At 44.3% G+C, this 19,707-nt stretch overlaps 3 protein-coding genes and 2 non-coding genes across 5 annotated transcripts in view; all 5 read right to left on the minus strand.

Moving 5' to 3' along the window:
• Window positions 1–2,306, minus strand: part of unc13a (unc-13 homolog A (C. elegans)) — a gene marked incomplete at both ends in the record, with an annotated part of 35,019 nt that extends 32,713 nt beyond the window's left edge. Inside the window, 1 exon segment of the mRNA XM_084473497.1 lies at window positions 2,274–2,306. Within this exon segment, the coding sequence (XP_084329623.1) occupies window positions 2,274–2,306 (33 nt within the window).
• Window positions 2,307–3,301: 995 nt separating this feature from the next.
• hmg20b (high mobility group 20B) lies at window positions 3,302–9,794 on the minus strand. Its single transcript, XM_084472905.1, has 9 exons — window positions 9,776–9,794; window positions 9,241–9,321; window positions 8,769–8,969; window positions 8,403–8,523; window positions 7,634–7,686; window positions 7,473–7,539; window positions 6,379–6,594; window positions 5,428–5,560; window positions 3,302–3,924 (listed from the first exon to the last, which is right to left on the minus strand). Exons 2-9 carry the CDS (start codon window positions 9,316–9,318, stop codon window positions 3,912–3,914), a joined length of 882 nt encoding a protein of 293 aa, XP_084329031.1. The 5' UTR covers window positions 9,319–9,321; window positions 9,776–9,794; the 3' UTR covers window positions 3,302–3,911.
• Window positions 9,795–11,869: 2,075 nt separating this feature from the next.
• On the minus strand, window positions 11,870–19,217 carry LOC311353328 (elongation factor 2b). Its single transcript, XM_084473200.1, has 13 exons — window positions 19,120–19,217; window positions 17,496–17,710; window positions 17,177–17,358; window positions 16,355–16,566; window positions 16,088–16,266; window positions 15,891–15,996; window positions 15,377–15,629; window positions 15,048–15,243; window positions 14,263–14,629; window positions 13,713–14,066; window positions 13,071–13,253; window positions 12,365–12,497; window positions 11,870–12,214 (listed from the first exon to the last, which is right to left on the minus strand). Exons 1-13 carry the CDS (start codon window positions 19,120–19,122, stop codon window positions 12,021–12,023), a joined length of 2,577 nt encoding a protein of 858 aa, XP_084329326.1. The 5' UTR covers window positions 19,123–19,217; the 3' UTR covers window positions 11,870–12,020.
• On the minus strand, window positions 12,853–12,921 carry LOC311353747 (small nucleolar RNA SNORD37). The gene has a single exon (XR_014637121.1). It is a non-coding gene; the product is annotated as a small nucleolar RNA SNORD37 (small nucleolar RNA).
• LOC311353749 (small nucleolar RNA SNORD37) lies at window positions 15,706–15,774 on the minus strand. The gene has a single exon (XR_014637123.1). It is a non-coding gene; the product is annotated as a small nucleolar RNA SNORD37 (small nucleolar RNA).
• Window positions 19,218–19,707: the final 490 nt, after the last annotated feature.

Consider the following 19,707-nt stretch of genomic DNA (forward strand, 5'->3'; position numbering starts at 1 on the left):
GGGTTAAGGGGGGCTTTCGCTTCATTGATTTTCCCATGAACCGTTTACAAGGGACCACAAGGAAATAAGCCTTTGGGCTTTGTTGGGTCATCCCTGACTATTTATGTATTTGAATGTATGACACAGAGTTTCATATTTGATATCAAACATTGTCAAATAAAATCCATCAATCAATCAAGATCTGAGCGTTTCAGAGCAGATGTTCCGACAGCCGAAAACAAACGATTAAGGCGATCATCTGATGAATGAAATGGTGACCGAGGACGACTCGGGCTAGAACCTCATTTGTGAATAATCTTACCTTCCACGTTTTCATTTGTACATTCGACATGAAGGAATAAATCACTGCTTCCATAGACATCATAACATGATCCTTGGACACATTGATCGTGAATCAACTATGCATTGCTGATGTTAGATCGGTGAGAAGACGCGTTGTTAATGAGGTCTGTGATCCTATAGGGGCCTGTTGTTGATCCGTGGGGACGGTGGTGGAAGCTGTGGTGGTCAGGGGGGGGGGGGGTTATCCATACTGGTTAATGCTACACTCGGGCAGTGGACATGAAAATGGCCACCTGCTCAGTCGCCTTTGTTTGCTCATGATATCAAATTCTGGTTTACACACTGGTCTACACACACGTGTGCGTGCGCACACACACACACACACACACACACACACACACACACACACACACACACACACACACACACACACACACACACACACACACAGAAACGTACAAAAGCAGTCAATGCAATATGAGGGCTTTTCCTTTGGGAATAATGACTCCTGCATTGAGACAGTATTTACTTGATCACACATCCTAGATAAAGTATGAACCATACAGACATTGAGGAGCACCATAATACACCTGAACTAATAGGACAATCAAACATTTCACTGGCAAATGGTCACAATTCAAAAAATGGTTGCTATGCCAACACATGCCATGGACAAAGGACCTACAATGACTTTTCTCATTGCTGTCATCAGTCTCATGTTGCCAACTACACACTTTAAACGGCCATTATCAGTGTAACAATCGATGTATGTAGTGAAAATGAACATGGGTGTTATTATTAGTGTAGCTTGTTAAAATACATCATCATACAGTGACAACAGCCACATTAAGGTCCCTTGTGGTTATTTACAGATGGATTGCACCTAAGACACTGGAGACCCAATCTCTGTTGACTTCCCCTCCAGAGGCAACATCAGCAACATCAAACATCAAAACAACACCAAGACACAGCGCATCAACACCTCCACGCAAACAACGTCCAATTCACCCATTGAACACAAGCAAGGCTACTACTTAATCCTCATTCTTTGGGAGAGGACGGGTAAACATACGGTTCAGAACCCTTTATAAAACCCACAGGCCTACAGCCGGCACGCTTTTGACCTACAGCCGGCACGCTTTTGATATGCGCAATTACGCACGAGCAGCTAACTAAAGTGAGGATGAAACAATAGTCACGAAAAAATGTTGAAATATCTTAAAGCATTACCAACCGACAGCCGACAACTTCAACGTCCGACACAGCTGTCAATAAAAGTAATAATGAACTTATGATAGGATATCCAATGGATATCCCCACATTTAAACGAAGCTGGACAAATATGGTTCCAAGTACATTTGCCATTTGTGTGCTCATAGGCCTAGATGTGTTTTGTGATAATTTTTTCTCTAATCTGATTTAAAAAAATATATATATCTGCCTACAAACCAAAAGCAATGATAAAATCTGAAATCTTAAAAAGTTAAAACAACGCGTAAATTAATCCCAAAGCTCAAGACACCCTCACAGGCATGTGGCTGTCGGAATGACCAGCGGGTTAAAGGGCTAAAACAATGTAGAGTCTACTTACCACCGACACACAACAATGACATCTCTCCAATGAGCCTATAGTCGTTCACGGGTTTCTTCACAGGAATGTTTTTTCCTGTAATAGTCTGGAGGCTACAACACCCTTTTCGTAACGGGGAGGTCCGCCGTTACGACTGCTTGGCCCTTTTACGCCTCGTCCCATTGACGACCAAACTGATTCCTTGTCGCGCAAGACTAGACACGAGTCTTTCGGATATTGGAGTTGAAATTATATTTTATCCGCCGGAATCAATGACTATACCCCCCACCCCCTAATCCCAGCTGTCCGCTCCCCTACACACAGCCATCTTGTTCAGCTTCAGCACCAGTGCTGCGAGAACAGCTACTGAGTGACGTCAGCGCGGTGGGGAGGGGATCAAGCTGGCTACTACTGGAAATACCTGAATGTACTCCACCCTGTCCAAGTTGTGCATTCGCGATCATTCACTTAAAATATAAGAGTTATATATATATATAATCTTTTTTTTTTGTACATTTTGAAATACGAATGGGTAATATCACAATGTGGGCATTTCCCTGAAACCTGTAGTTATTTTTTTCTAATAAACTATAATATTTAATTTAATGCAAATAAGCCATGTTTTAGACCAGTCATTTATTTTAAACTGATGTCCAATTGAAGCTTGATGATTAACTTCCAATTTCACTGATATGAAATTGGAAGTTAAAACTCGAGTTCCTATACGGCGTCTAGCGTGGAACAATAGCTACCTCTAGTGATGGAGCACATGATGATCAGGTTTGGATCCACGTCTCTTCAACACAATAACAATGCCTTGCTTAAAGGCACTGTGGAAGGGACGCTCAAAGAAATTTAACGCAATAACTCGAGCGTCTCTGACGATTGCACTTTGGACTAAACATAATGTCTTGTGTCAACATGTCATTTTAACAAATTATCAAAACTATGGTTACGCGTCGCCATCCGTCTAATTGTATCCCTTCCCTGTCATGCCTTTCATGTTGTGAAACGGAAAAAGGTTTCTACTTGTTGTTGTCCAATCAACGGTTTATAATTGGAAACTGCTGTTGAGCTATTGAGCTATTGTGCCAGATTGAACTACATCACTGTAATAATGGATAAATGCACAGTAAGGAACACATTGAAGGAACTCTAAATTGCACAGAAAAAAATAACTGTTATTTTATTACAAATAGATGCATTGATTTAACTGAATAGGTCGACAGATGATACAAATAATCTTGACAAATATAAATTCAGAGAATCCCACAGGATCTCATGCATGACGCCAACAGCCTACCACTTTTATGTCCACCATCTCACAGGAATATAAGAACAATATTTGGTCATTCAACAACTCACCCTCAGGGTTAAGCACTAAATAATGAGCATTCACCCTGTAAATAATGAGCATTCACCCTGTAATTTGTTCCAATGTATGCTGCGGGGGGGTGGGGGGGGAATCATTTCAACGTGACACAGCTGACCGCTATATATTGCTTTGAGGTATAGCCCTCAGGGACGTATGCCAACTACACATTAGTTACTCTAAGGTGATTACAAGGGCTGGGCCTGTATTCAACAGGCTGTGCTGTGCACAGACTATGAAGATAGGTTCACTGCTAACACCTAATACCACAAGCAGAGCTATTTAAGAAATAATAAAAATCGATCGTTTTTTTTTTTTTTTTTTACGTTTAGCGCGTTATGTTTAGCAGCTCATCACAGCTCCAGCAAACCGACCTCTCCTGCGTGAGCTGAACCGTGCAATGCTGCATGCTTCCCCACAGACACAGCGGCCACGTACACTGACAGACAACACTGTTCACGGCGTTCACATTCCACGTATGCACGTCACATACCATGGGAGGCGGACTGATGCCATGTGTGCAGCACATGTGGTTAAAAAAAACGTTGCTTTATTGTCCCTGCCGTGGTCAGCCACAATGTTCCCCTCAGAAGGCTCCGGACTGGCCCCGACCCCCGCTGTCGCTGATGCTGCTGCCTCCTCTTCCTTCTCCGTGGACTCGTACGGGACATTGTGGCGCTGCTCTCTTCATAGTTTCTCACTGGAATATCATTAAGGAATGGCGATTAGTCCCAGCTCTCCTAGTCCAGACTTAACACGAGATTTGAAGATAAAGGCTTTCATACACGATTGGATGTGCCCATTCTATGTAAAGTCAGAGTTGTTCAGAGTTCTACCTGGACTCTACATAGCCTCTCCCCTTACCCCACAATACCCCTCTCACGCACTTGTATGTATGTTGTAGGGATGTCACGAGAACCGATACTTCGGTACCAAGTCGATACCAAAATTCACAAAAAACGTGACGGTACTCGTTTTTCTTAGTACCGTAGGTACCGAGGATGCAATTCCTCTGGACGTCACGTGGGCAGCATATACACCTACACGGGAACATGGAAGACGGCAACTGCAGCTGCAGCGAGTGCGACGGCTCCGCCTCGACTCGTCGATAAAAAGAATAGCAAGAGTCGTGTCTGGAAGTACTTTGCGTTTGGAACGATGCGCCGCGCGACTGTTTCAGACGGGACCCGTTTCAATGTTGTGCTTCTAAACACGCATGGTACGACTGCGTTCGGCATCACTTACTTGATGTTGTTTTGATTGAAGATCGGCAGGTTGTAGTAGTTGCGGCGGTGAATGTGTGCGTGCGTGCGTGTGCGCGTGTGCGTGTGTGTTGCGAGCGTATGCAATTTCAAAGTAAACAAACCAACTCAAAGCCGATGCATGCATCCAAAATTATTCGTTCAAAACCAAATAAACAAATCAAAAACAGCGTTGCTTATTCGCTTCAAATACTTTTTCTTTTCAAAACTTGGTAATTAATACGGCGCGGTACCGAGCGGTTGAAAACAATGTTGGCGTCTCCTGTGGCTGCTTTGCGCACCTGCGTTATATTACTTAATATTAGGTTGGAAGTTATGTTTTAAACCCCGCCATGCATGCAAGTGTAAACGCGAGCCGCATAGCTGCATGACTGCCTGCTTTCAGCGCGTATTCTTTTTTTAAATTATTATTATTACTTGAACGCTACATGCCACTGTTCTTTTTTGTAATGTTAATAGTGGTTTCTTTTTATTCATTACTTGAAGGCTACATGCCAGTGCCACTGTTTTTTGTAATGTTTAAATGTTTTTAATAAATAAAGTACATGGGATTTATTGTTTTGTTTTTGACCGTGGTATCGAATTGGGTATCGAGAATCATGGAATTTCACTGGTATTGGTATCGACTACTAAATTTCTGGTATCGTGACATCCCTAGTATGTTGTACGTCCTTGAACTTCAAAATAGTACTTGCCATTGTGTAGCATCATATCCTAGCTGTCTTTGTTGTATACGGGGAACGGGTTAACCTAGTGATTGTTAGTGCTTGGCACTTGGTTCTATGAACATCCTTACTGTACCGACAGCGATATATTGTTGTTTCTCTTCCTTCTGACAAATGTACTTACTGTAAGTCACTTTGGATAAAAGTGTCTGCTAAATACCCAAAATGCAAATGTAAATGTAAAATCAACTAGCACTTCAAAAAGCCTTGGGTTACCTGTCCAGGTGAGACAGGACGTCCCGCACCTGGTTGAGCAGGGTGCGGTGCTTCACAGGGTTGCTCTCCAGCACCCCACTCAGACGGCTCAGGTAGGAGTCCAGGGAGCCCATGGAGGGGGTTTCACCGGTGCCTGAGGAGAAACCGTGTGGTCCTTTACCTTAACTAAAACATACACCGGTCTGGGTGATCACACCATCATACACGTCTTTCCTGGCTTGACTAAAACATCCGTCACCAATATCATCATCGTCATAAAGAATATATATCGGTGGCACCTGCAACCAATGTAAACAACAGCGGTAACATTTTACAATAAGGTTAATGTAGTAAAATGCATTATTCTACAGAATTTGCAAAGGGGTTAGGACCCTATTCAATAATATATAAATGAATACCTTGGTTAACATGAACCTTGTTATTATGTTATTAAACATGCGTACAATAAGTAGAGGATTATGAGACACATTATTAAACTGTTAATTAACTAAGTTTACGTTATTACTCCATCAACTTAAAAGAATAAGTGGTTCATTAATGTTGCCTTATTGTAAAGTGTTAACACAATAGCAGTATAGCCCTTTGGTCTTTGCGAGGAGAGTCTTCTAGGCGATACTTGCCGCCATGGGGTCCACCGTGCTCACCGCCTCTTCTCGATTCCAAAAGACCAAAGTGCTACTCTGCTATCGTTCACACTCCAGGCAGCCGTGCACGCTTTTGGACACCCGGCCATAAGCTTCAGGGTTCGACCTCCAGTGAGCCCACAACCTTGAGCAGGATCCCTACGATTACCTGCTCCCATTTATCTGAACGCAATCTATAAGTACATAAGGATAAAGCCCCCTGCCGAATGACTTCAAGGTCAATAGACGGCCATAAATGGAACGAGACCTGCACTATTCTTTGGGTCTGAACGAGGGGGGGGGGGGGGGGGGCGGTCGGGCTGCTCACCTGGCAGGGCGACCGAGGAGAGGCTGCTGACCAGCGTGTGCTTGATGGCCAGCAGGTGCTTGTGCAGGGCCTGGGTGCGGAGCTCGTCTTGGCCCAGCTCCACCTCCAGCCGGTCCTTGGCGCTGCACATGTCTTTGATGTGTCGCTGCAGCACCGCGTTCTGCTCCTCAAACTCCACGTTGGCCTTGCGCAGCCGCCGCAGCTCGGCCTCGCGCGCTGGGGGCCCCAGACGGAGGAAAGGAGGTCAGGATGAGCAGACTCAAACTTTGGAACGGACATATTCTCCTCCTTCACGTACATGCGTATTTGTTTCTCTATTGTTTTCATGATGATACAATCTGCATCTACGTCTGTGTTGTAGGTGTGGGGGCGGTATTAACTCAAATTCAAATCACTGTATTTTCAACTGCCGGAGGGTAACTGTATTATGTCACGGTATATTAGAAGAAAATTCTGAATCACATTTGAGTAGCCCTTCTTCAGTTAAAAGTACCCTGGAAATCCAGTTCTCGCGAGAGCACGTTTTGAATTTGCTCAGCGACTCACTCTGGGAACGAGCAATAAACTCACTCCCCGATTCCCCTGGCCCAGAACATTAACCAATCACATCGGTGTATCTGATATAGGCGGGCCAAAAGCGTTGCTGTTTTGCCGATTGTATACGGCAAGAGTCTTATCTATTGGTTAGCTCTGCTGGTCTGGATACGTCACCCCTTGTATTCTTCTGATTGCTCGTAGTGTTATCCAATTGCGTGCAGTGATATTTTCAAATGCATGCTTGGTTCCACCCCTCGAGTTGGGCCATTTTCATTACTCGTTGAGACAGACCCTACAGCTTTCTAGATGTGGGTCTGGATTTCCAGGCAAGTTAAAAGGTAAAATATGAATTTTAACCAGAAAGAGTGAGGCATTGGACTAAGTATGAATCTGAAATTGACTTCAACTGTTGATGCAGGCGTGTGTTAATATTTTTGCCTAGTTGAGAAATGATTCTACTTTTTTTACCCCATCCATAATTTATAGATGGGACCCTTGTCTCTCTACACATGACAGCTTACTCAACAAACCAGAAGACCATTCTTTCAAGTGCATACCTTTATTCTGGTCCAGAAACTCTTCTGTGAAAATAGGGATATCAAACCGGCTGGACATGTCAGGCGCCTAGAGAGACAAATGAAGAAATACAATTGAGATATTTCTCAGCCAGGTCAGAGAGGCCACTGGACAACATCATAGAGAAGAACAGTGAATGTACCCTTTGTATCCCGGATCCTGAGCTCGTGTTGATGATCACCGAGGGCGGGTCCTCTGAACAGAGAAAACAAAGGTTAGCTGCCATGCACTTACATCACATTCAATCCTTTATCAGACACTCGTATCCAAAGTGACCAACAAGGGTGGCTGAGAACAAGCAAAGCACACAATACACATTTACAACACAATTGTAACTGCTACAGGGCCAAACTTCTAAAAAAATAACATCTGGACGAAATAAAGACATTGGAATCGACAACATAAGTTCACTATTTCATATTTTCAACTATTAATCACAAAGATTGATTTTAGTGTGATTTTGGTACAATTTAAGAGCTATAATTCATATTTTATTCATTATTGCAATAGCCATCTGTCGGCTACTAGTGAGAGAAAGCTCTGGTGAAACATCTGCTCCGGTTGACTGAGCGCGGCTGCAGCACAAAACCGTTTCCGTTTCGGCGGCTCATCTCTGGCCACCGAAGGCATCTCTGCCCTGCCTGGTTCGGGGCATCCATTGTGCAGGACAATCACAAGTGTAGAAATGCAACAATTCTCCACGGTGGAGCGGAACTTATGGAGGGAGGGAGCAAAGGACGGGATGCATTTCATTTTTCATATTTGAAAATATTCCGCTATTTTTCTGCTCTCTCCCTCACTCTGTCTCGTTCCTTAAAGAACGCATCAACGTTCCTTTTTGTTGTGAGGAGGGCTCAAGGGAAAGGGGGCGGAGACGAGCCAATGGAACGCCATCATCAAGATGTGTTTACCTTTCTTGACCTTCTTGTCCTGGATCTTAGCACTGGTGATCTGGTAGGCCTCCGTCTGCTGATACTCCTTCAGGTCTCGGGCGTATTGGGCCTTCTCCCGCTCCGCCTCATCAAGGTAGCGCTGCGGGACAAACCCCATTCGCTCATTCTTCATCGGTCACGGCTAAAGATATTAATAATATCCCACCCTCATCCATTAGGGTGAGTAACAATTTCAGAGACTGGCAACTATTGAAAGACCTTCGGTTAACCTCAATAGATTCAGGTATGTGTGCTATATGGGAGTATCTTGTGTCGTGAAATTTGGTTGTATATCAGCACCCAGATACAAGACAGAGACAGGTGTGCAGATATCTGGAAGATTACCTGCTTGTCGATAGGGACCAACCGACTCCACTCTGCCCCAAGCCTCTTAGTGATTTCTGGGAATGGCAAATCAGGGTATTGGGCCCGCATCTGCTCTCGGCGTTCATTTAGGAACCGGACATAACCGGTTACCGGTGCTTTGGGCCCATTAGGAAGAACCTTCTTCCTTTTCTTTCCTTTGGGCCAGCCTCTCTTCCTTGGCTGTACATGTGGGAGATTGACAATACTATTATTAGTATTATTATCATGAAGGCCATTGTGCCACCATTGTGACTGTTTCTCCTGCATTGGCACAATAGCATCAATATTATTCAAAGCAATCATACAAAGTAAAGCTAGACTTGTTTACAAAAAAAAGTGTAGAAGAAAAAACAACTAAAAATAGCACATGTCAAGAATGTTCACTGCTGTGCATTATTATTATTATTAGATTGCTAATTATTTTCTGAAATAAGGTGTCCCAAATAGTCACCTCATCATGGACTGGATCAGACGCGTTTGGTCCCTTGGCCTGCGTTCCTTCGCCCTGTTCCTGTTTCACGCCGCCCATATCCTGCGTCCAAACAGAAAGCAAACAAGACAACTGCAAAATAGGCCGTTCAATTTATGCGATGGGATACATTATGCAAGAGTAAAATATTGACACTGGATGTGTGGTGGAGCACAATCACCTACATGTTAGAACAGTCATCTTTTAAGAGCGCCCGTGTGTGCGTTGCTTTGATAACTTAACAGCGGGATATTTTCTTATAATTAAAGACTTGATAGCAACTTCATGATGGGAGGCTAACCAAACGAGCCTAGCCGGTTGGCTGGCTCATACTACGCTGTTCGCATGGCACGTATAATATGCACAATAGGTAAAATGGTAATCGATCTTTCTTCCCACAGAGGGAAAATGCACAAACCACAATGTATATCTGAAGTGTGATAATTGTTTTCAATCTGTAAAGCGTTTTCTTCGTAATAATCTTTATACTTTTTTAATCTAAATGTTTATTACTTACCCTATCATGAACCTCTCGACCAAGCAGGAAGAGTAACTGCAATGTGATTGGCTGAGGCAGAGCTTGGTGTTGATTGGTTGCTCACCCCCATCCCCCACCTTGTTCCCCTCTGAACGTGCACGCGCTTTACATGCACGTTATTCAAGTAAGGGACTTGCATAACGGAGTGGTCATTTGCACACTTTTTAAAAATTGTATTAAAGGTACTTAAATTAACCATATGTTGAAGTATATCTAAATTAGTTTTGTTTATATGCCGATCGAGGTTTGGCTGGATGTCAATGCACATCCGACGGTTTGGGATGTTGTAATTAAATAGACAAGGAAACGCTAAATTATCCATTAAATTATAATGTGCGTTTAATGTGAATTAAACGTACTTGTTATGGCACAGGCAACGGTCGTTTTTGTTCTTAAAATTCAAATAATAGTAAATAATGGTGTCGAATAGTGGTCCAACTGAGTGCATAGTTGGAAACTCAAGTTTTCTAACTTGCTCAATATTTTAGGTTACACAGATTAAACTAGATTATCCTATAGCCCTCGTCATGGTATTCAATTATCTCAAACCATAAAAAGAGGAAAAATAAGAGGGTACCATTTTTTCCACACTTTTACCGAACCAAGAATGGATGTTATTGTTCTAACGGTCTAATCGTGGTGTCTTTGTGCTCGGAACTGCTTTTACGCACCGGGGCGACAGATCCAAGATGGCTCCTATCTGGAGAACTTCGAGAACTACTCCATTGGAGAGTGTTTTTTGATAGCATTATTTTTTTTGTAGGCAGTCAAAGAATAATTCATTATTATTCAAAAAAGATGCAAACTGAAACAGTGAGGTAGACCGTTTATATGGCCTGTAAAACCTAATTCGCAATTCCCTTCGAGCCCTGAACATTTGGAATAAAGATGAGCATTTATGCTGTATGCCTATGGCCGTGTATAGGCATATTATATTACAAAACGTATTCAACGCATTCACATTCAATATTAGCACTTGCAGACCATAGCATTACTGCCCCTCTGACAGTTGTCAGATTACTGTATTACACAGGATTTGTATGATGTAGAGACGTGTTTAAATCAGGCCCATCAGTCAAGAATATGTGCAGGTGTTGTGGCTTAGTATACACGGTTCTTCACGATTCTTTGTGAGGGAATAGGATAGGTCAAGAGCATCCCTCTCATCATTTACACTATTTGGAAGTTTGAGTTTAGTTTTAAAGAGTAGATACGATCTAAACACAAAATCCTTAAAGACACGTCATTCCTAACTGATAACGGACACAAACCAATGTCTTTTTTATCCCATGCTTTCAGTGAAAATATACCCCAGCTAAAATATCAAATTCCTTGCTTTTCTTACAAATAGGTTCAAATAGGCGATGTCGACTTCGGAGGCAAGTCGATCAGACATGAGACATGAACAGAAAAGATAAAAAATAAAGAAACTAAGGGGGACCTAAATATAGGATAAATAATACTTTCACCCAGAAGTGCTTTTATTTTCGCCAAACATCCAAGACAATATTTTCGGGATATTGTACTAGCCGAGAGGGTGCATACCACCGTTGGTAATGAATCTCGTGATGTAGTCAACCAAGCATCGCTCTATTTGTAAATCGATATTCACTATGGATTATAGATTTATGTGATAGACTTCCAACCCTCATTATAGGCTTATGTTGAGCTGGACATTACCTCGCCTGGCAGCCCTGTGACTCCACAAACACCCACTGCTTCAATTCTGACCAGTTTGCAAGTTAGTTTATCCTGGGGCCATTAACGACCGGTAGACAAAAGCGGAAACCTTATCTTCATGACGGCGAAATTCGAAGCGACTAGGTTCACCGAGTAGCATACACACCTGTAGTGACCTGTGGTCCCGTTTGATTCAGATTACAACCCCATTGACTATTATTATGAAAGTGGTCTGATTAGTCAGCGCAGAGATTCATTTAATGAGTTACCATTTTTTAAGGTTGGATACTAATACTCCATATTAGTAACCACATTTTTTAAAGCAACATTCTCTCAATGATTAATTTGGTTTGTACAAACAACCTCCCACCACAGAAAGTCTGGACAGCAATGCAATTTTTATTATTCCTTTATTTATGGTTTACCATTTTTTTTTGTGATTTCAATCCATTTGGCAAACAGTGCTCATTATGATTTGTACAGTCCTGCTCCAACATGAAGGTAATTAAATGAAATGGTTCTTTCTGGGAATGGTGGCATCAGTTTACATTTTGTCCAGGAAGTTGTCCAGCATGGGGATTCCTTCCTTGATTCCCTTGCGCTTGCGGATGTCGGTGACGACCTGGAAAGGCTTGGTTGTGATGTCCTTGGGGTCACCGGGGAGGATCTGCCAATGGTCGAAGACGCACTGCGGGAAGGCCTGGCCGCCGGTGTTGGAGCGCAGGTCAGCAGTGAAACCTGGAGAGACACCGGAAGAGGTCAGAGACCGTATCGAGACAGCCCTACAGTCGGGCAATTACCTGTCCGAATTAAAATGCTGGAGCAACACCAATGCATTTGGGGATACAGTCAGTGTTCACGTCAAAGGTGTTTCAGGACGGGACTTACCGAACGATTCGTTGACAGGCAGGTAGGCCTTGACAATGAACATTGGGGTTCCCATGACTTGGCACTCCTCGAACACATGGCCACGCCTCCTGTTCAGCACGCCGTAGATTCCACCGACGACCGCCTCTGGGCACTGAAAGAAACCGCACAGCCAGCGTTAGCACATCCAACTAGCATTAGCAAAACCATGCAATTCTCAGTCACCCAACAAAAGTTATCAAGAGATGATTAGATATAAAAGCAGATGACTTGCTGGTTTTAGCAGTTTAGACGTGTATACTAAGCTGCAGGCGTCTTTTTTCAGTCCTGCGATTTACACCAATTATCCATGGCAACATCTACGATGTCATTTAAAACTAATCCGTCTAATATGCATCCTTCAATATTAACGCTGCACCAGCCTTCCTTCTTGAAGTTCATGATGGCACCAAACATCGATGGAAGAAAGGTTTGTAATGTTGGAACTTTCTTCCAAGACAATCTACCATGCTCAGAGTCAAGGTTATCATCACTAGACATTCAGGTCAAAGTGAAGAATGGTTTATCTCATCACTTGCAGGAATTTCAGTTGTATATAGCACTAAGACTGCACCAGCCAACCGGACAGATGAGCTGCATTTTATTGCAGTCACATAAATGCCAGATATCAGTCAAGCAACAACGCCCGTGGCTTTGAACACTCAAAATCGGTTTGAGGAGGCCATACCTGGATCTCGACAAGGTACACAGGCTCCATGAGTCTGGGCTCAGCCGTAAGCTGGCAAGCATACAGCACCCTGCGGGCTGTGGGAATGATCTGGCCACCACCACGATGGATCGCATCAGTATGCAGGGAGACGTCATGGACATCGTAACGGCAGGCACGCATGTTCTCTTCACAGAGGACACCCTGGAGAAGGCAGAGTTACGTTACACATCCACAAGATGCATTACAGGACACTCCTGATGTAGAGCGGTTTACATTAAAAAAAAAAAAAAAAAAAGACAGGTTTACCAAGGGTGTGGTTGTTATGTGCAGCACAAGTTGATACTAGTGATCGACCGATATATCGGGTGGCCGATATTTGTGTTTTTTATGTGTACATTTCTTCATCCCCCCCCCCCCCCCCCCGGGCATGGAATTACAGACCGTTCAATAAATGTTCCTTTTTTAAAAGGAGACTTGTAACATTTGTTATTATTGTGTAATTTTTAGGATGTTAATTGAGGGAGCAAAAGCTGTTATCGGCTCCAAATATTGAAAGAAAAAATATATATACATCTGTATCGGCCCTAAAAAAATCCATATTGGTCAATCCCTAAACAACAAATAACATAACACGATCATAGCGTTAAAAAATGAACAAACCTCCTTTGAGGCCCACTGGAAGCCGGCCACCACGCTGTCCTTGATCTCGTTCAGGTACTGCACTCCCTTGGTGACGTCAACCAACAGGTTGGGGCCGGTTCCGTCGGGTCCGAAGCACCAGATCTTACGGGCCTCGCCGGCGTCCCACTCGTATTTGTCTACGAGGTAACGAGCGCGGGCCTTGAGCTCCTGGCGGGGAGTCACATCTCCCTTCTCGATGTCCTCGGCCAGACCGTCGGGGAAGGGACGAGCCTTCATGAAGAGACGGTTGTGCTTGTTGGGCGACTTGGACAGACACATGATGGAGGACTCCTCGCTGACTGTCTCTCTGTAGGACACAACGGGGTCGGATTTCTGCAACAAACAAAAAAGACAATCAATTAGAATGAAGTCACAAACCAGATGAAATCCTGCATACATTTCAAAATTTGATCTTTAATTCCATTTCAATAAAATTGTATAGCCCTTAATCACAGGTACAGTCTCAATGGGCTTAACAGGCCGTATATTTATGACATCCCTGCCCTGATCGTATCCATGTCCGGTTTACCTTGAGGGGAACACAGGCGTGATCCTCCTCCAGATCCTTCAGGCAGATCTCAAGATGGAGCTCGCCGGCTCCAGCCACGATGTGCTCTCCGGACTCCTCGATGATGCACTGCACCATGGGGTCGGACTTGGCCAGCCGCTTCAGGCCTTCCACCAGCTTGGGAAGATCAGCGGGGTTCTTGGCCTCCACCGCCACCCTGACCACAGGGGACACGCTGAACTTCATCACCCTCATGTTGTGGGCCGCTTCGAAGGTGGTGATGGTTCCGGTCTTGACGAGGTACTGATCCACTCCGACCAGACCGACGATGTTACCGCATGGCACATCCTCGATGGGCTCGGTGTAACGCCCCATCATGAGAATGGTCCTGGAAAAAGAAATTGCCCAATGAAACACAAGCTCGGGGATACAAACAGCAGAAAAAGAGGTGCTGCAGGGAAGATTTAAGAGCAGTCATTTAGATTTGTACTAGTTATTAATGGCCATTAGTTAGTGAAATGTTCGCTGAGATCATCGTTTCAGTCAACAGTGCATGCCTCCATGTGAGCCTATTTATATCATTGCTAACTCCTGGTGAATTTCTGCCCAATCAGGGCATCTCCTCCATGTTTAGCTTTGAGGGACATCGTGCTTGTCCGAGCAAAGGTACGCAAAATACAACACTTCCCAATGACTGGATGGATGTAGCAGAACAGATGTTTCCTATAGTTACTTTTAAGAGAATCATACTGTTCCACTAGCTGACTACTTTAAAAAAAATAATAATAAAAAAAAGAAGTCCAAACCTCTGAATCTGTTTGGTGTAGAGATCTTCCTTCTTTCCAGGGGTGTAGTTGGGTCCCATGATGCGAACCTTCAAGCCAGTGGAGACTGTTCCGGAGAAGACACGTCCAAAGGCATAGAAGCGGCCCTTGTCGGTGGTGGGCACCATCTTGGAGATGTACATCATCAAGGGAGCGGCAGAGTCACAGTTCTTGATACCTAAGCGAAGAAAAGGTCTATCGTCAAGCCAGCTACAAGACCACAACTCTTAAGTCACTCTACAGTTATGGGAGCCCACCATGAAGTCATGCATTGGGACTGAAATGACATTTAGAACGGTTCATCTTCTTACCCATGGCGGCCTCATCATCTCCAGGTCCTTCATAGAGCAGCTCACAACGGTATTTCTGGGCGGTGACGGGGGAGGGCAGGTGGATGGCTATCATCTGAAGCAGAGCCTCTCCGGCTGGCAGCCAGCGACGCATCACGGCCTTCAGCAGGGGCTTGCCCTCCTTGTCCTTGTCTTCATTGTCAAGCTTGATGTCGAGTTTCTCCAACATGGCAGCTGCTTCTTCCTTCTTGAAGTTCATGATGGCATCAAACATCTATGGAGGAAAGGTTCATAATGTTGAAAGCCAGACACAGTAATCGCAACAACGTTATTCCATGACAATGTACCATGCTCAGAGTCAAGGTTATCATCACTAGACAATCAGGTCAAAGTGAAGAATGGTTTATCTCATCACTTGCAGGAATTTCAATTACACATTTACAGCACCAAGACAACAAATAAAACTTGGGGGCATCTTACACAACAGCATAACAAAGCAATTTTCTTACTAATGAATAATCAATCAATGAATCACCTTGTAGATGGGGTCCAGGATGAGGTGGACGAAGGTACGGGACAGCACAGTGTTCTTGGATCCAGCACTGGTCTTGGTGAACTTGTTGGTCTCGGGGTCAAAGAACCTTGAAAAGAATAAGTGCATCAGATAACGCTTTGTGTCGAACTATGGACATGACTAGACTTTTTAGCTCAGGGTTTGCAGCAGGGATTTACCTTTCACCCCACAGTTTCTTCATCATAGCCTCGACCTTCTTGCATCGCTCCTCTGGGGAGAGTGTCAGATCTCCCTTGGCGGCGTACTTGGCAATGAACTTCTCTGCAAACTGCTTGAGGGTGAAGGCCCAACCGTGAAGGCCTGAGCCGAAGCCAACGGTTCCAATCACTGGATCGATCTGTGAGGGGGTTCATATTGTTTGAGACTTTTTTTTATTTTTACATTTTTCAAGTCATAAAAAAAAAAAAAAGAAGCTAAAGACTCACGAAGATGAGGCCCATGGGGCCACCGTCCTCTTCTCCGTAGGTGGAGATGATGACGTTGACTGACTCAATGATGCGCTGGAAAGTCTGGTAAAGCCTCTCGGGCTCCAGCTGCAGCTCCAGCAGAGCACGGTCCATCTTGTTCATCATCAGCACAGGCTTGATGCGCTCGGCAATGGCCTGACGCAGCACAGTCTCAGTCTGCACACAGACACCTGGTAAGAGAAATTTGACGATTAAGATAGATTCCTGATTTTACCAGTAGGGTTTAATCACCTCATACTACAACCCTTTTAAACTATAACAATCTGTCCATTTCAGAAATAAACTGTCCATACACACCTTAAAAGTAATTTCATGGTAATTGTACCGCTAGTCTTCTTGGATACGCGCAGCATACAGCCCAGTATGAATCCGTTCTAATTCATACTGTAACCGCAACTAATTATCAAACCGGTTTGAAAAATGTCTCAACACCCTTTTAACTAATAACCGAAGCTCATGCACAATTCATGTCAAGTGGTCTTTGCCAATTTTTTTTTTCTTTTTTTTTCCTCCTTCTTTTGTGTTCCCGGCACAAAAGAAATGCACAATGATAAGGGTTGGCATGTACAGGTACACAAAACTTTTGTTATATAGAAAGTAGTCACTGATCCTTTGTCCATCTGGTGAAAAGAACAGCTGATCTAGCTACCATAGACAATGAGAGAATCTCATCTTCATCCCTGGTTACCCCACAACACGTTGGTGTTTAGTGCCACCAATTCAAACAATTAAAGAAATACACAATACTCATTTGGCAGCATTAATGCCCATTTTCCTTACCAGACACACAGTCCACCACGACCAGGGCTCCATCAGTGACACGGAGAGCAGCAGTCACTTCAGAGGAGAAGTCAACGTGCCCGGGGGAATCAATGAGGTTGATCAGAAAGCCATTGCCATTGATGCCCTGCTTGATGAAGGCGGTGTCGGTTTCGCTCAGCTCGTAGAAGAGAGAGATGGCGCTGCAGCAGGAAGAGAAATAGAATATTAATCTTGTGCTTCGGAGGACAGAACCAGAGTAATATGTGCAGGTCCACATCATCCATCATTTACAACAGAGCAGCCCCATGACAACACAAGTGCTAGTAAGGACACTCACGTGGACTTGATGGTGATGCAACGCTCCTGTTCATCTTTGCGGGTATCCGTGAAACGGGTCTCGCCAGCACGTGATGAGGCGATGATACCGGCTTTGGACACCAGTGAGTCGGTCAAGGTGGACTTTCCATGGTCAACGTGGGCAATGACAGACATGTTCCGGATGTTTGCCTTTTTGTCCATGATGGCCCGGATCTGGTCTATTGTAAAGTTCACCTGTTGGAATTAGATTTGGATTAGCAGGAGAACTTGGTTTGTAATTCGTGTTCAATATTAACATTCAGTGAACATTGACCATTCCCGTGTACAGGTAAATGGTGCAGACTCTTCTGTTGTACATATTTGGGCATTACGCATCTTGAATCCAGGTTCCAACTATACTATAGCATAAACTTCTGGAGGGAGACTGAACGATCCTCATTTCAGGTTTAAGATATTCGCGTCATTCGCGCATGAAGACCTCAGAATGGGACTTAAATAAATGTATACAGTGGCCAGTCTACCAGATGTTGAATACCAACATTTAGTAACACTTTACTGTATACGTCAGGCGGAGTTTGTGTTCGCCCATTACGCGCCCACAGGGCCTCGCCTATGCTGACATGATTGGTTGAGATAAATACGAAGCGAATAGAGTGATCCGCCCCGTTCTTCCAGATTGGAGCCCGCCTGCCATGTATGAGACATGGGCATATCTGACGCAGCACTCCTAGAAATATGTCAAGATTGGAAGCTTCTACTGTCAACGACAAATAGGCCAACTACGCAGCCAAAAAATGAAAACGCCTTCTCATTGCACCAAACACCGGCACTTAACATTCAGTCCAACACACAAAATCCGCATTTAGTCGCAGTTGGCACAAAGGCCCCAAAAAGGGCGTTAGGCAATCGCCATTTGCGATGTACATTTTAATACGAGGTACGTAGTTAAGACGCTTTGGGGAAAATGACAAACACTGGTCGTTCATGTGGGTTACAAGTTGATAGCAGATCGATGCCAAGAAACGTGTTGATGGGGACAGGGACGGGGGACGGGGGAGGGGGGGCACACAGGAGCCGGCAGCCCGGCCTCAACCCGAGCCGGCAAGACGTCATGAATAGGCCACGTGTACAGACCTGGAGCCAGAGGCTAACATCTAGCGGTCTTTTTTAGTACCAACACGCAGTTACAACTTTAACAGCCGTGCAGTAGTCCCACCACGGCAACCCCGTTTGTGCACCGTTGGTTTGACGCAGGGAACAGAGTTTGGGATTTACCGTCCCGTTTAAAATTGAGCTGTGCTGCGACAGCCAAGGCTAGACAACCTGGCATAATCCCGTCATGGACCGAGGCAGCAATTTATTAAAATCCCAGCTGTCAAGTTCAAATCTAGAGATAACATGTTTATGGCTTGACAACTATACTTAACCACACATGGCTAGGCAAAGTTCTCATTTTCTAAAAAATTCCAACAATAACCGAAATTCAAAATGGTGGCCGTTTTGATATACGCAGCGTTCATAGCGGAAACAATAAGGACCCACAACCCGTTTAAACCCCGACATAACACGTCGAGAGTGTCCGCCACGGTAGCATAACACCAGGGCGAACCCAGAAGATGTATAAAATGAGTGTTACAACGTACCATGTTGACGGATGGCGTTGGATTCACTCAGTTGAGGGAAGAATCCTTTATTACACTGCCCACCTCACGAAGGCACAGGCAGGGAAGAGACCGCTGACGTCAACAACGGCGCTTATATACCGGCGCTGTGATCCTGCGCGTGGTTACGTGAGGGCAGTGTCAGAATGACTTGCTTCAGGACTCGGTCGTCAACAACTCAGGCATACACAAACTTTCATGGGGCATGACAAGCCTTTTTTCATTGCAATATATATTTCATGTTTACATCATATCGCTGCAATTAGATAGTTGAGTATAATATGAACGTTTATATTTGTTTGAATTGTTTGAATACATTGCTATTCCATTTCCTCGCTAGCTGGAAATGCGTCGAAGCCCAACATCTGCCCGGCCACCCGTGACCCGAAACGGGGTTCATGATATTCTGAAAAAAAGCTGATGCAGAGCGATGCAGTGACGTGGAATCTCAATGCACATTTCGATGAAAATTCGCATCACCCGGATGCCAAAAAGTGAAAGTGCTTGTCCTAGATCAGCAGTTGTGCTCCATGACTAGGCCTATATCGACATATCGTAAATGATGCTTCT

The sequence above is a fragment of the Micromesistius poutassou genome, assembly GCF_964030765.1.
Source record: "Micromesistius poutassou genome assembly, chromosome: 9".
Classification (NCBI taxonomy): Eukaryota; Metazoa; Chordata; class Actinopteri; order Gadiformes; family Gadidae; genus Micromesistius; species Micromesistius poutassou.